This window comes from Oculina patagonica, chromosome 5 (assembly GCF_052425735.1).
Source record: "Oculina patagonica isolate OP01 chromosome 5, crgOcupat, whole genome shotgun sequence".
Classification (NCBI taxonomy): domain Eukaryota; kingdom Metazoa; phylum Cnidaria; class Anthozoa; order Scleractinia; family Oculinidae; genus Oculina; species Oculina patagonica.
Window position 1 is genome coordinate 19648539 of NC_135762.1, and position 13906 is coordinate 19662444.

Genomic DNA, 13906 nt, shown 5'->3' on the forward strand with positions numbered 1-13906 from the left:
ATGACTTGAGGTGATGAATAGTATCTTTTTGTCTGTTGTGCACAATTGAATGCAAGGAAAGTGAACAGACCTCAAGTTAAACTTAACAGGAAAATGCTTCTACATGCATTGTGTTCCATTAGGGTTAGGTGTACATATTTAATTGATGTTTCCAGTTTTATTTATACATTTATTTATTTATTTTTACTTTTCTTCAGGTATACCCTGGCAATAACAAGGGTTCTTGGAAGAAACATGGATGCTATTGTTGTGGATACAGAAAAAACTGGAAAAGACTGCATTCAATATTTAAGAGAGCAGGTATGTAAACACTTACAGTTATTATTTACTGCTTGTCACTTTTCAACAATGTCCTCTATATCGCACTAGCTCTGGGAAACACTTGTTACTGACATGTTTAGTAGTAAAATGGAAAAAATAATAGCAGTTTGTAGTTACTGTAATTATTGCTTCTACTACTTACACATAAACCAACGAGTAGGGTTCGTACACGTCTTGAAAACCCTTGAAAACACTTGAATTTCAGGAGTTCGATTTTTAAGGCCTTAAAAGTACTTGAAATTGGTTTTCGGTCCTTGAAAGTCCTTGGTTTTTTCATTGAACGTCAAAAGGCTTCAAGGCAATGAGAATATTGAACGCCAAAATAAGTGATTTTTTTAGTTCTTCAGCAAGCACATCAACAGCACAACAGACTAGAAATCGTTGGTTTGAGGTAAATTTCATAAAAAAGTCCTTGAAATTTCCAAGAAGGGTTCTGGAAAGTCGTTGAGAAGTCCTTGAATTTTTGGCCTGAAAAAGTGTATGAACCCTGATTACAAGATTTTGATGCTGTTACAAAATAACATAATATTAAGCTGTCTTTGGTTGAAAGTGAATGAGATTAGGGGTAAAGTTTTTTATATAGAGGCCTGATTATCCTGGAATTTTTTTTTCTTGGCACAAGAGTTCAGGCAGGATTAATTTTTATAGTGTTATTTTATTCTTTATTTGAATTGTTATTTTTGGCAATAGTCTGGACAGATGGCGTGCTTGTGTGGCCAAAAAGTGTAGGCCAAAAAGTGTAGGCTAACTGACTTTGCAAGTCCTAAGAGAATTATTATATATTGGTGATGACTGTGATTTTCTTATAGCGAGCAGATCCTGAGATGTTCCTTCCACTGGACAGTATTCAGGTCAAGCCTGTCAATGAAAAGTTGAGGCAGATTGGTGGCACTGCAAAGCTGGTCATTGATGTGATTAAATATGAACCAGCAGTAATTAAGGTACTTACGTCTAGTTTTACCATGAGATAACAAAATGAATGTTGATTCACATCAAAAAGAATATTACTACAGACATATCCTCAAATAGAATGTTTATCAACTATTATAATTATGGGTAGTATTTTGTACGGTTTTTTTTTATCTAACATTGAATCCTTCGGTCTAGTGGTGTGCCCCTTATGCTGGGTAAATAACTGGGCAAATAATGATATTAACACTGTGAGCAACTGACCTTACAAAAATAGAAATTTATAACACATACAAAGCATTCTCTGTGATCAATTCTAATTTACTAAGTAGTTAACTAATTTAAAGTTACCACGGTACTTAGCGTCACAAAATGAACTAGTTAGAAGCATAGAGTAGTGTTATTACTTGTTGGTGCTGCAAACTACAGTAGGTGTCAAAAGTGCTGACACAGCGGGGAGGGGGGAGGGGATACTTTGTTAAAGTAAAGTCAAATTTAAGAACTTGCAATTAAAATGCCACAAAAACTTCAATTAGAAATCAATGTGTCAACTTCTTTTGCCTAAGATTGTTGCTGTTGATTTACAGAAAGCCCTGCAGTTTGCCTGTGCAAATGCCCTTGTCTGTGATGGAATGGAGGAAGCAAGGAAGTTAGCATTTGGGGGAGCAGAGAGAAAAAAGACAGTCTCATTAGATGGTACTTTGTTCCAGAAGTCTGGTGTTATTTCTGGTGGCGTAAGGTACAGTGTTAGTAGGTTTAGATGTTCATGTATGTAACATGTAGTTTAAAATTCTTTTTACAGAGGACAATTTCAGTATGTTCAACACGACCATTATTTTAATACTACGCGTATCAGATATCGATATAGAAGTCTTGTTTTCTTTCTCTTTGTTTTCGGCATAAAGTGACCTAAAGGCTAAGGCCAGACGATGGGATGAAAAGCAAGTTGATGCACTGAAACGAGACCGAGACAATTTCTTAGGAGAATTGAAAGAACTGAGCAAACATCGCAGAAAAGAGCCAGAACTGCAAAACTTGAGGTCTCAGATTGATGGACTTGAAAATCGATTGAGATACTCCACAAAGGACAAAGAAACTACAGTAAGTTATTAACTCTGTCTTAACATTGATCTGCTATAAAAAAAAAAAAAAAACACATGAATGAAAAAACTTACCGCCATGGTAGACTTGGATAAATTCTGCATCTAATTGGTGTGTTCTTCTCACAATTGTACTTGAATTCTCCTCAGTACAGCTGTTTGCCATGTTGATATTATTTCTTGTAATGCTGCTGGCTGCAGTGTATATGACTATGGACTACATGTGTGTCAGAGGATTACTTTTGCATCTTTTGTGTAACTGATTTTTCTGAATTTTGCCCAAATTCTGCTTGAAAATGCCTGCAGCCAAGAGTATTGAATTCTGCTGGCAGAAATTATCTAAGCCTGCACTTGGAAAATTGTCTTCCTTTACAATCTGTCAATTTGTGTTGTAGTTGAAAGTTTGGAAGACCTCAAAGCAGCTAGGGGATTTTACAGCTGGCATGTCTCATTCTCTCTAATTTCCAGATTTTAGTCTTTCTATTTGTAACATGTTAGTGATGTCAATTTTTAGGAGAAACAAACATTAGGTGAGATTTCCAAGGAGTTAAAGATCATCAAAAAAGAACTGGATAGCCTGGAGGTATGGTCACATTACAACTCATTTTTGATTGTTTCATTTTCTTCTGATTTATTATACACAGGACTAAGATTACATATTTACCCGGAATTCTTTTAAAATTGTATAAATTATTGGAATATTTTTGTATTTTATATCTTGCTATTCAGTCAACAATTAAAAGGATAGAAGTAGACCTCTCTTTACAGTTGAACTTACACTTTAACAATAATATTCATTATGCCGTTATTTGTTGTTGGTTGCTTTAGCCCAAAAGGGAGAAGTTGCTACTTTCAATGGCTGCAAGAAGTGAAGAAATCACCAACACAGAAAAAAGAATGAACAGGGTGGAGGACCAAGTAAGTTATTTACTGATAATTCACATAATAATATCTTTTTCTTTTTTTGTGCTTTGGGATATAAAACGTTGACTTGCCACAACTAATTTTTATGAGGTAGCACACAAAGTCATGAACATTAGCTTTGCAACATTTGAATTGATGTCAGCGTGTCTTGGAAGACAATAATATGCATGCACCAAGTTGCTGTCTTAACCATCTGCCATGACTGAAAAGTTCTCTTCTTGAGTGGCGGTCTATTTCTCTGCATGTGATTAGTAAGAATATGTTAGTGCATTTGCCCATTTTTCAATTTGTTCACAATGAAAAACAAATCATTTAGATGGTCATTTTACAGACTTGTGTCACTACACTATCACAGGAGATGGCCGTATGGTTATATCATGACCCAGAGCACATGTATTTACAGGCTTTTACTTCACAGTGATTGATATGTACGTCTTACAAGTTCCACTTGCTTCTTTTCAGGTTTTTAGAGGATTCTGTGAGCAAATCAATGTGGAAAACATCAGGTGTTTGTTTCTTAATTTAAATCTTAATAATGTCATTTTAAAATAAACTATTTTCCTTGTTAAAGGAAAACTATAAACTATTTTCCTTTCCTTGAGCTTTCTGTATTAACTACACCAGTTGTTAGTTCTGTTTGCCCTATCAACTTTAAGTTGCCCACTTGTACAGAAAAAAAATCCCTTTAAGTGGCATTTCTAGGTTTTGGTCTGTACTAAAGGTTTTGAAATCAATCCAGCAACCACCAGAGTTCAGCCAGCTACTTGGTTATATATCCCTGGTTACTCTTTTATAATAATCAGCTTGTGACAACCAAGCTTGGTATTGTCACAGCCCCCCACTCTTCCAGTTGCTGAGGTCTACTTTAAAACATTTTGAAACCCATGCTGTACTCTGTTATCATACACATGCCTGATTACAGCAACTATTAACAAAACAATGAATATTAACAGCATGCAGAGACCACTGGACATGACATTTCTCCAAACTATGTGAAAAAAAAGGAAGGTGGCATGGCCAAAAATAACGACATTTATTTTTGGAATCTCTGCATTCCACTGTGAACACCGAAGCTGTTAATGAATGCCAACCCTTCCCTAAAACATTTGTCACTAATTGTATCCCTTGGGAACTGTCACAATTTTTATAATTTTTTTTAAATTTATTCGTTTACAGTAAACTCTCTCTTAACGGACACCTCTATAAGACAGACACCTCCCATAAGATGGACACCTGTTGATGGTCCCTGCCGTTTTTCAGTCATTTTACTGTAGCCAAACTCCCTATTAGACGGACATCTCTCTAAGACGGACAAAAGCTAATAAAATTCGCTAATAAAACATTATCATGTTTTATTAGCGAAAATACTTCTAAACTTCGTATCAACCTAAAGCAAAGTTAGTCAGCGCTCTAAGGATACGTGTATACCAAGCTTACTAACTTTTAACCGATTACTTCTGTGCTTACGTGTATGGACAATAAAGAGGTAGTTTTCTACTTACAGTATTACAGTTTGTAGAAGCTCTCAACTTTTGCGTTAACAAGCGAATACGCTCCTTTTATTATTTTAGTGTTGTTGCAGTTTGCAAATGTTTGTTGCATTGTGCAAAGGTTTAGCTTTATTGTCTCAGAATTACTGGTGTCATGTTACCTCGACGCTCTACAAGGCGGACACCTCTCTAAGACGGACAGCTGCGGCCAGTCCCGAAGGTGTCCATCTTAGAGAGAGTCGAATGTAGTCAATTTATTCTAAGGAAAGCAACAGAAAGGTGCCAAAAATTGAGAACAAATTTTAACATTTTTAAAGGTCAGATACAACCATATTTTTATTATGACCACTGACAGCCCAAACAGCATCATTAATTCCATGCTGAAACTAATCCTTGTTTAAGGTATTCATGGCCTACATGTACAATTTTCACTAAAATTAAGTGAATCTAGTGTTTACATTGAGTACTGACAAACCTTGGTTGTTAATTCTTGTTATTTTTTTCAAAGGCAATATGAAGAAAAGCAACTTAAAGCTCAGCAAGAGAGAGCTCAACGCCGCCTGGAGTTTTCAAACCAGGAGTCTCGCTTGATGAATCAGGTTAAGCATTTTTGACAACTCATAAACATTGAGTACATGTCAGACATGTGTGTCATTAAGTTAAAAAAGGCCGTGAAAATACAGGATTTCATTGGAAAATGTTCCTGTCTAGGCCAATAACTGCTTAGCTTTGGAAAGTCACTTTTGCTCAATTATTGGCTGAGTTTTGTCAACTGACTATCAAGAGTCCGCCAATAGCCAGTCAGTTGACAGTCTACCAACACTCAGTAGATATTCAACAGATATATCAACCGACTACGGGTTGATGTGCTGACTTTCAACTGATATCTAGACCAACATCTGAAAAGACTACCTACAGTAAACATGATTCCTTTCTCTCAGAATGTGAAGAATTTTGAAAAAAAAAATCAGTTTTTTTTAAGGGTTATGTATTTTTTGTTGTTCAATTGTGTGAGCACAATAGATGTATTTTCTGTGCAAGAGGCTAAAACCTATTCTAAAATTTGTTTACAGTTGGAGTATGAGAAAGGCAGAGACACCAAAGGTATGTAAATATTTTACATTTTTCTCAGTATGACTAGGAGAAAAGAGTGTAAACTACTGGTAATAACAAATCACCTGTATGTATGACTGTAAATACCATCCCATAAAAGCTGTATTAAGCCCTCTCCCCTTCTTTGCTCTTACACCCCCTGTTATTAGGCCTTGTACAAACCCTTTGACTCATCTTCTCATTGTCCCAACAGTGATGCTAAGAGAGAATGCTAAAGTCATTTTGAGTATGATTTTAATTACCATTTTCAGAAGTTTTTCTTTGTGGTTATTATTCTTCAAACTTCATTGAACTTCCCTCTTACCTTGTCTGAAAGTTGATTGACCTAGTCTTTCCCAAGCCCTTGATTACTGAAGTGGGTTTAACAATAATTTTTTTTAAAAAAGATGGGGTGGCTTACTGCTTACTACTATGTTTTCAGGTCAGCTAAAGAAACTTGAGGAAAGCATGGCAGCTGATGAAATTGAAATTGAAAAACTCAGAGGAGAGGAGAAAGAGAAACTGAAGGTTTGTGCTTCCAAACTATTACTCTCACTTTAAAGGGATGGTTTCATGGCACTGTAGGCCCCGGGTTGCGCTTAAGAACAGTGCCAGTCTGTCTAACTGATACATGATATCATATATTTTTGTAGATAATAGAGAAAGAAACATCAGAGTTGGAGAAGCTTCGCCTGGAGAAATCAGCAATGAAGTCACAGATGGATGAAAAGGTTGGAAAAAATTGTTCTTAAACTCATCCAGGTTAACTAGCTCTTTAAATATCGAAAGCAAGTAACTTTTAATTACTACATGTAACATTCTTGTACCAGTTTCAACAGACATGGCTTTGCACTAGGTCATTCACACAGCATTGCTGATGAGGCAAGCAAGTTTTGATCAATGGTAGCCAGATGTACAAGAAAAAGAAAACAAAAACTGAGCTTGGAGATTAGTTAGCCAGAAGGCAGGACATACCACTGGGCACAATGTTGCATAATGTGGACACTCACTGGAATAATTGCACCCATTGTTGTTGAACCCATAGTTGCATCATGTGCTGGCCACAAAATTCAACATTATAATGTTTACTTCAATATCAATATAATTAGTGTAAGGTTTTTAAGGTTGTAATAACTATAAATAAATTGTTGTTGACATTCAAAAGCCAGTCACACCAGTACATTGAAATGGCAACTAACTATTAGTTAAGAATTGTTATTGTCTTATTAATTTAGTGGTTTTATTACTGCTATTTTAGTTTTTTTGACACTCAAATAAAGGTTTTATTATTATTATTATTATTATTATTATTATTATGTCTTCTTTTGAAAACAAGGATCTGGAAATAAAAGAAGTAAAGAAAGGCTTGATGCATCACATGAAGGACGTTACAGCTCTTCAAAAACAAATGACTGCAATGGTAAATAATTATTATATTGCTGCTTTCATTTATTGGCAAATTTCTTATACCTGAGAATGTATGACACTCAACTGAATAATTACTAAAATTAAATCATTAACATACCTGCAATATGTACTCAGATTTTTTTGGAGTGTTGCTTTAACAGCCTTTATATTGTTTTAGGAAACTCAGCTGGAACAGAAGAGAGCAGATCGCCACAGTCTCTTGAAGTCTTGCAAGGTAACACTGCTTATTGGATGGGTAATAGATCAGTGAAATAGTTGTAAATTGTTTGGGACCTACACAGACTTCACTTCACTTGTCCCCTGGCGCCAAGTTGGCGCATAGGGCCTCCACATGTGCTCTCCATCGATTCCTGTCTTGCACTGCAGTGCGCACCTCTCTCCAGGACTGCCACCCTGCTTTGGACCTCTCCTTTTCTACTGTGCGCCGCCAGGTTGTTTTTGGCCTGCCTCTCTTTCTCTTTCCCTCTGGGGTCCATGTCAGGGCTGTAACACAGTCATTGTAAGATTGTTGTCTGAGGATGTGTCCAATAAATCTCCTTCTTCTTACCTCTTCACTCAACCTCTCCACGTTAGCCCTTTCCAGTAGCTCTCTATTACTAATCTTATCTTGCCATTTAATCTTCATTATCCTCCTCAGGCATCGGTTCTTAAACACATCGATTTTCTTAGCATCACCTTCGTTCATTTTTCATGTTTCGCAACCATACATGAGAACTGGTTTGACCAGTGTTTTGTATAGCCTGATCTTCATCTTCCTCGACACACTGCTGGAATTCCATACTCGATTTAGCTTCACAAACGCTTCCCTCGCTTTCCCTAGCCTAGCCTTGATGTCTTCTTCTCCGCCCCCTTGTTTACATACTGTGGCTCCTAGATAGATAGACTTCTCTACATCTTCCAACGCCAGACCATTCACTGTGATGGCTTCATTATTCTTTGCATTGACTCTCATGACTTTGCACTTCCCGACATTTACCCGAAGGCCTGTCCTTTCTGCATTTTCTACCAGCCTGTGTTTGTTTTCAACTGCATGTGCCTTTGGGTTGAGGAAATTAAAGCTACATCGTCAGCGAAGTCTAGGTCCTCAAGTTTTGATGTAAATTTCCACCTCAGCCCGGTTCCCTCCTCTTTCACAGTATGCCTCATTACCCAGTCTACAATGATCAGGAAAAGAAAGCCAGACATTGTACATCCTTCGAACCATTCTGAGGTTGCTTCTTCCTCCGCAACAGCACATTCAAAGCCATCGTACAGCGCTCTAACCTACACAGACTAGTCTTCTAGTTGTTGACAACTATTTGTTATTGAAAACTTAATGTTATTGACAACTGATTCTGTCCGATGCAAACATTCCACACATTGAAGTACATTCACTACACACTGACAGCGGACGCAGTTACAATACTTGTCGACAACTAAGGCCAATCTTTCCCAAAAACAAGAAAAACGGTCAATAACATAGTTCTCGACAACCGTTAGTCATGACAACTAAGCAGTTTCCCTTTTCGAAAAGGGAAACTGCCTAGCTGTTGAGGAGTAAAAATTTATCATTAATTTTAGTTTGGACAACTTGCCTCACAGACTTCATTCGTTGATAACAATTAAATATCCACCACAAAATTTCTACTCTGTAGAGCACCTTATTCAGTCGCATTTGATGTGAAACTTCATTGATTAAAACGGTTTCAGAAGTTTTTTTGTTACATACAGATTTCTAAAAGACACACATCAATCAGCAAGAATTTCTTTGCGTGTTGTTGAAGGGGACCAAGAAGCATGTTTCCTAATTTTGTTGTGTGCCATAAAAAAATTGGAGGTGCACAGTGAAAGGAAACAATAACAGTACATGAATATAGCCTGCACTTCCTAACATGCATTACGTCAAGTATTAGCATTCTATTTATACACATTCCTTCATTCACTTCCTTATTAACCTCGTTTACATTGTTCATTTTTTAATATCATTACAGATGGAAGACATCTTTCTTCCATTTAAGAAGGGAGGAATGAATGATATTGATCTTGGAGAACCTACAGCTAGTCAGCCTGAGACATCAAGTCAGGAATCATCATCAATGGACGTGGATAGCACAAGCACACAGGTAATGTGCATTCACATGCTACCCTTATGTCATTTATTTATTTTATTATGGTGCACTGCTATAAGTTAATCAAAATTAACCTAAAAGATAATGTCATAGTGTTACTCCATTGCTTTCTTTGAAACGAATGTTGGGCCAATTGGCTGTATGGATTGTTTATAGCTAATCAAAATTAAGAAGCATGGACAGTGTGTTGTGATTATTTTTAAGAACTTAATTTGTATTTGTTTGAAAGTTGAAGTAATTTTCTGAGTATTACATCCCTTTTCCTAAAAAGGTGCCTTCGTAGTTGTAGAGTCAATTACACTGTAAACGATTTTCAGCACGTTAAAATGAATCATGTATGCAAATTTTACCTACAGGGAGCCAAGATAACATATGAGAGAGAAGCTAATCTTGTTATTGACTACTCTTCACTCAGTCGAAACTTAAAGCAGGTGAGGTCAATACACACAGTGAGCGGCAAAAGTCCTTGAGACAGTTGGTTGAAATGAATGCTAACTTAAACATTCCCACTTTTCCACTTTAAATGCGGTTCAGCTTATGAACCACTCCCCTCCTCCTTTTCTTGAAATGTTGTACACAAACGAGGCAAGTCTTGCAGATGGCAAATCTAACATTGTATCAGGGGGGGGGGGGGTAATATCGAAAAGGTGAGGGGTAAAGTTTGTGCAAATAATTAAAAAAAGTGCCGAGTGTCTCAACACTTTTGTCGCTCGTTGCATTTGGTTGTTTGCTTTTTTGTTGGTTGGTTTGATTAGTTGTCACATCTTATTATTAGCTCTTGATCATTGTGATAAATTTGTTATAAATAATTTATTGCTTGTTTGTTTTGGTCAGCTTGACGATCCTTCTGAAATTCGGAACATGATGAATGAACTGACAAACAAGGTGAACAAGCTGCAGACCACCTTGCAGAGGATACAAGCTCCAAATATGAAGGCACTTGAAAAGTAAGAACTAAACTAGTTACCAAACAACAACACTGAATAAAGTTTACATCACGAGCAAGTTGTTTTACATTGGTTGTCACAACGCCTTTATAGGAGCGCATGTCACACAGGATGCCATTGAGAGTTGTTTGAACCGACGTGTTCTTAGTAGTCATGGCACAATAACTCTTAAGGTCATATTAGAAAAAACATGAGGGAATTTGGTATCTGGTCAGGAAAATTTTAAATTTCTCATCAGTCAGGAAAAGATTGGGGAATCTAAAACAGGTTTTGGAAGTGTGTGTTGTTGATAACGTCTATTTATAAATTTACAGTCAGTGATAAATAAAAGGGTAGTGTGGCTACTTTTCATTTTATCACTTTTTTGGAAAATTGTTCTCTGGTCAGGGAAAAATCTGTGTTCATTTTGTTTCTAATACTAGACTGGATGGAGTTAGTAGCCGTTTCCAAGAAACAAGTGCCGAATTTGAACAAGCAAGAAACAAAGCGAGAAAGGCCAAGATTGAGTTCGAAACTGTCAAGAAAAATAGGTAAGTAACCTTATCAACCGAATGTTACCTTGGCTTTTATCTTCCATGAAGACTACCTGAAATTTTTAACAGAAGTATTGTTCCTAAGATGTTGTTATCTCCCAATTTTGTCTAGTATAACAATTTCTAGTAGTTGTACAACTTTTCTCGTTGAAATGTAGTCATAAAAGTTCCAATCTGGCCAGAACAAATTGCCAGAACAGGCGTCTGGATCGATAAGTTCCGTTATATCTCGGTGTATTTACAATAAAGCATATTGTGTGCATTAGTAGAAATAAGTTATACGTGATTTTGTGCATCTGCTTTCTTTAGCACTTGCTGGCTCTACAGAGTTTTTTGTTATATCAGAGCCCTCTCCAGTTTGAGTTTCGGCGAACGTCTAAGTGCTCCCGCTTATGGCGAGGGTGAAACGCAACTTTATCCAACGCTTCCAACCCAACCAGACGACTTCAGGAATAAAATCAACAAAATTGCAGAAAGACTACACCATGAAGTAAAGTAATACTGACTCGTTGCAAAGCGGTATAAAAAAGCGTAAAAACTAATCAACTATGGGGCTGCTGCGGCTGGTTGTTTGTCTGGCCTTTTTGCATTGTTGTTCGTTAGGGACGATTTTGGTACGCTGATGCATTGCATGCCATGCTTGAATATCCCTTGTAAACTGATGACAATAATTTTTTCGGCTTAGGTATGATCGTTTTATGGATGCATTTGAACATGTTTCGCAAAGGATCGATGACATATATAAGGTTAGAAAATGTCGTTAAGATTACCATTTGTATCTTTTTATCCTTTTATCTTTAAACACAACTCTCTTTAAAACTTTTTTTTTCGAGTTTATTTTTTGTGTCAACTATCTGATACTAAATAACAGAAGTTCATCATGATTATCTTTCCTCAGGAAATAGCCAATAATCCCAGTGCACAAGCGTTCCTTGGTCCTGAAGATGCTGAGGTACTGTATTTAAATTGTAATCATATACTACTACTTATATTTCACTTATTATGCACTTTCTTGTAGATTTGATTTTGTCAGTCCTTTGAATAAAATAGCGAAAATATTTTTTCTGTCTTATTGCAGGAGCCTTATCTTGGAGGAATCAATTACAATTGTGTAGCACCAGGAAAAAGGTCAGGTTACTGCTCCCATCTTTAGTTTAATTTTGTTTCTGTGTTGTTGCTTTTTTCTTGTTTGTTGTTGTTGTTGTTATTGTTCACAGTGTGAAAGGTAGCTGGTTCCTGTTTTGGCACAACAACAAAATAAACAAACATACTTGCAAATGAGGACAATGTTTTAAAAAATTTGCTCCAGGTTCCAAAGCAGTGCACTTTTAATGTCTTGGCCTATTTGCCATTCTTAGCATTGACGAGTGTTATGTGATCACTCAGGTTTCGACCGATGGACAACTTGTCAGGCGGTGAAAAAACTGTAGCTGCTCTTGCTCTTCTCTTCAGTATTCACAGGTAATGCCGCACTGCACTCAAGTTTTTACATTTGCGTGTATTTTCCCTTAGTTGTACTTTATTACAACTCGCACTCATTAACATAAGGTTTCGGGGGGAAAAAACGAGAATAAAAATCAACGATATTAATACAGAACGATGTTCCGATTACTGCATTACTTTTCTTATATTCCTATGTCATGCATATCGAATTTGGAAATGATGACATGCAGTCATCGAAAGTTGTTCCATAACTTTCTTCTCTGTCAATTTAGTATTGGAGATGACGGATGGAGCTTCTTTACACATTTATACTTGTCTTTGTGACCTTTAGTTAGGAACTTAACAAGATATAAACCAGTGCAACTAGTGGCGTGATTACAGACTACATAGCTCTTAAGCTCTAGAGGCTGCCCATTGTCTCTGTGTTTTGTTCTTGTACAATACGTACTCTGACTCACAGTGCTTCTCTCCGCCCTACATGGTGTAGTAATCAATGGGTACTGGCAATATTAGGGTAGCTAAGGTTAAATTACCAACTTGACTTTATTTCTTGAAATGCGGTGTGATCTTACTGAATCTCTGTTATCTCTCTGTATATGTGTTTAGCTACCAGCCAGCACCTTTCTTTGTTTTGGATGAAATAGACGCAGCTCTCGACAACACTAACATTAACAAGGTGAATTATTGATATTAACTTTATGCAATGCTTTTCATTCGATAAATATCTCAAATCTTTGGGTATTTATTCATATCGTCCATTTGGAGTCTTGTCTCATCTCCCTTCAAGGGGACGGCAGAATTGGTGTTGGTGACAACTCTTTGGAAAGAGGTCACTGCAGGTACCACAGTGGAAAAGTTTAGTAATGGAAGTAGTAATTAACAGTCTACAAAGCGGGTAATGGTGCCTAATTCGATCCTATTCTGCGCCAGGCGCAAATAGGCTCCTGGAATAAGCCTTTGATTATTAAACTTAGCTATAAATCACAGGCTTGAAGTAGCAACGCAAACAATTCTTAGCAGTGCTGGAAAAATAATGTAGAAAATATGAATAAAAATGTGTAAATAAGAGCTGCTGTTATGAGGTTTCCATTGCTTTTCTTTGTCAGGTTGCACGGTACATTATCAACGAAACCAAAGAACACTTTCAGTGCATCGTGATTTCGCTGAAGGAAGAGTTCTACACAAGAGCAGAAGCTCTCATTGGAATCACTGCTGAGGTAAGTATTTGGCTCACTTAGCACTGGCCTGTACACTTGTAGTAGTGAAGTCTTATATGCCTTCTGTTACTGTTTTTTGGGTTAAACACAGTTGGGATGGGTGGAGGAACTTTGTTTCCTATGCAAACGTTTTGCTTCTGTTAACAGTAGAAAACTCGCTCTTTTTAACAATTTCAAATTGAAAAAATAACAGTTCTCCTACATACGAAAACAACAAAGGAGCAATAAAAACACAAAAATAAACAAGGATGGTTTTGACTGATTAAGACGGATTATGATCGACAAACTTGAAAAAAAAACTTGCCAATTTTTTCAAGATGAGTTGTCCGTGACGTAGCTCCTTTAAAGGGTTTTAGAGCAATTGCAAAAGAATTACCCAGTTTGTATTTTTTTG

At 36.7% G+C, this 13906-nt stretch overlaps 1 protein-coding gene across 1 annotated transcript in view; it reads left to right on the top strand.

Moving 5' to 3' along the window:
* Positions 1-13906, top strand: part of LOC144653162 (structural maintenance of chromosomes protein 1A-like) — a 40029-nt gene that overhangs the window by 25506 nt on the left and 617 nt on the right. Inside the window, exons 18-40 of the mRNA XM_078513092.1 lie at positions 198-300; positions 1131-1262; positions 1818-1969; positions 2136-2331; positions 2845-2913; positions 3159-3248; positions 3717-3760; positions 5253-5343; positions 5818-5848; positions 6279-6364; positions 6490-6567; positions 7173-7256; positions 7422-7478; positions 9235-9366; positions 9729-9803; positions 10207-10319; positions 10742-10849; positions 11538-11598; positions 11751-11804; positions 11931-11980; positions 12239-12313; positions 12902-12971; positions 13402-13512. Coding sequence (XP_078369218.1) covers positions 198-300; positions 1131-1262; positions 1818-1969; positions 2136-2331; positions 2845-2913; positions 3159-3248; positions 3717-3760; positions 5253-5343; positions 5818-5848; positions 6279-6364; positions 6490-6567; positions 7173-7256; positions 7422-7478; positions 9235-9366; positions 9729-9803; positions 10207-10319; positions 10742-10849; positions 11538-11598; positions 11751-11804; positions 11931-11980; positions 12239-12313; positions 12902-12971; positions 13402-13512 — 2062 coding nt within the window. The remainder of the gene's footprint in view (positions 1-197; positions 301-1130; positions 1263-1817; positions 1970-2135; positions 2332-2844; positions 2914-3158; positions 3249-3716; positions 3761-5252; positions 5344-5817; positions 5849-6278; positions 6365-6489; positions 6568-7172; positions 7257-7421; positions 7479-9234; positions 9367-9728; positions 9804-10206; positions 10320-10741; positions 10850-11537; positions 11599-11750; positions 11805-11930; positions 11981-12238; positions 12314-12901; positions 12972-13401; positions 13513-13906) is intronic.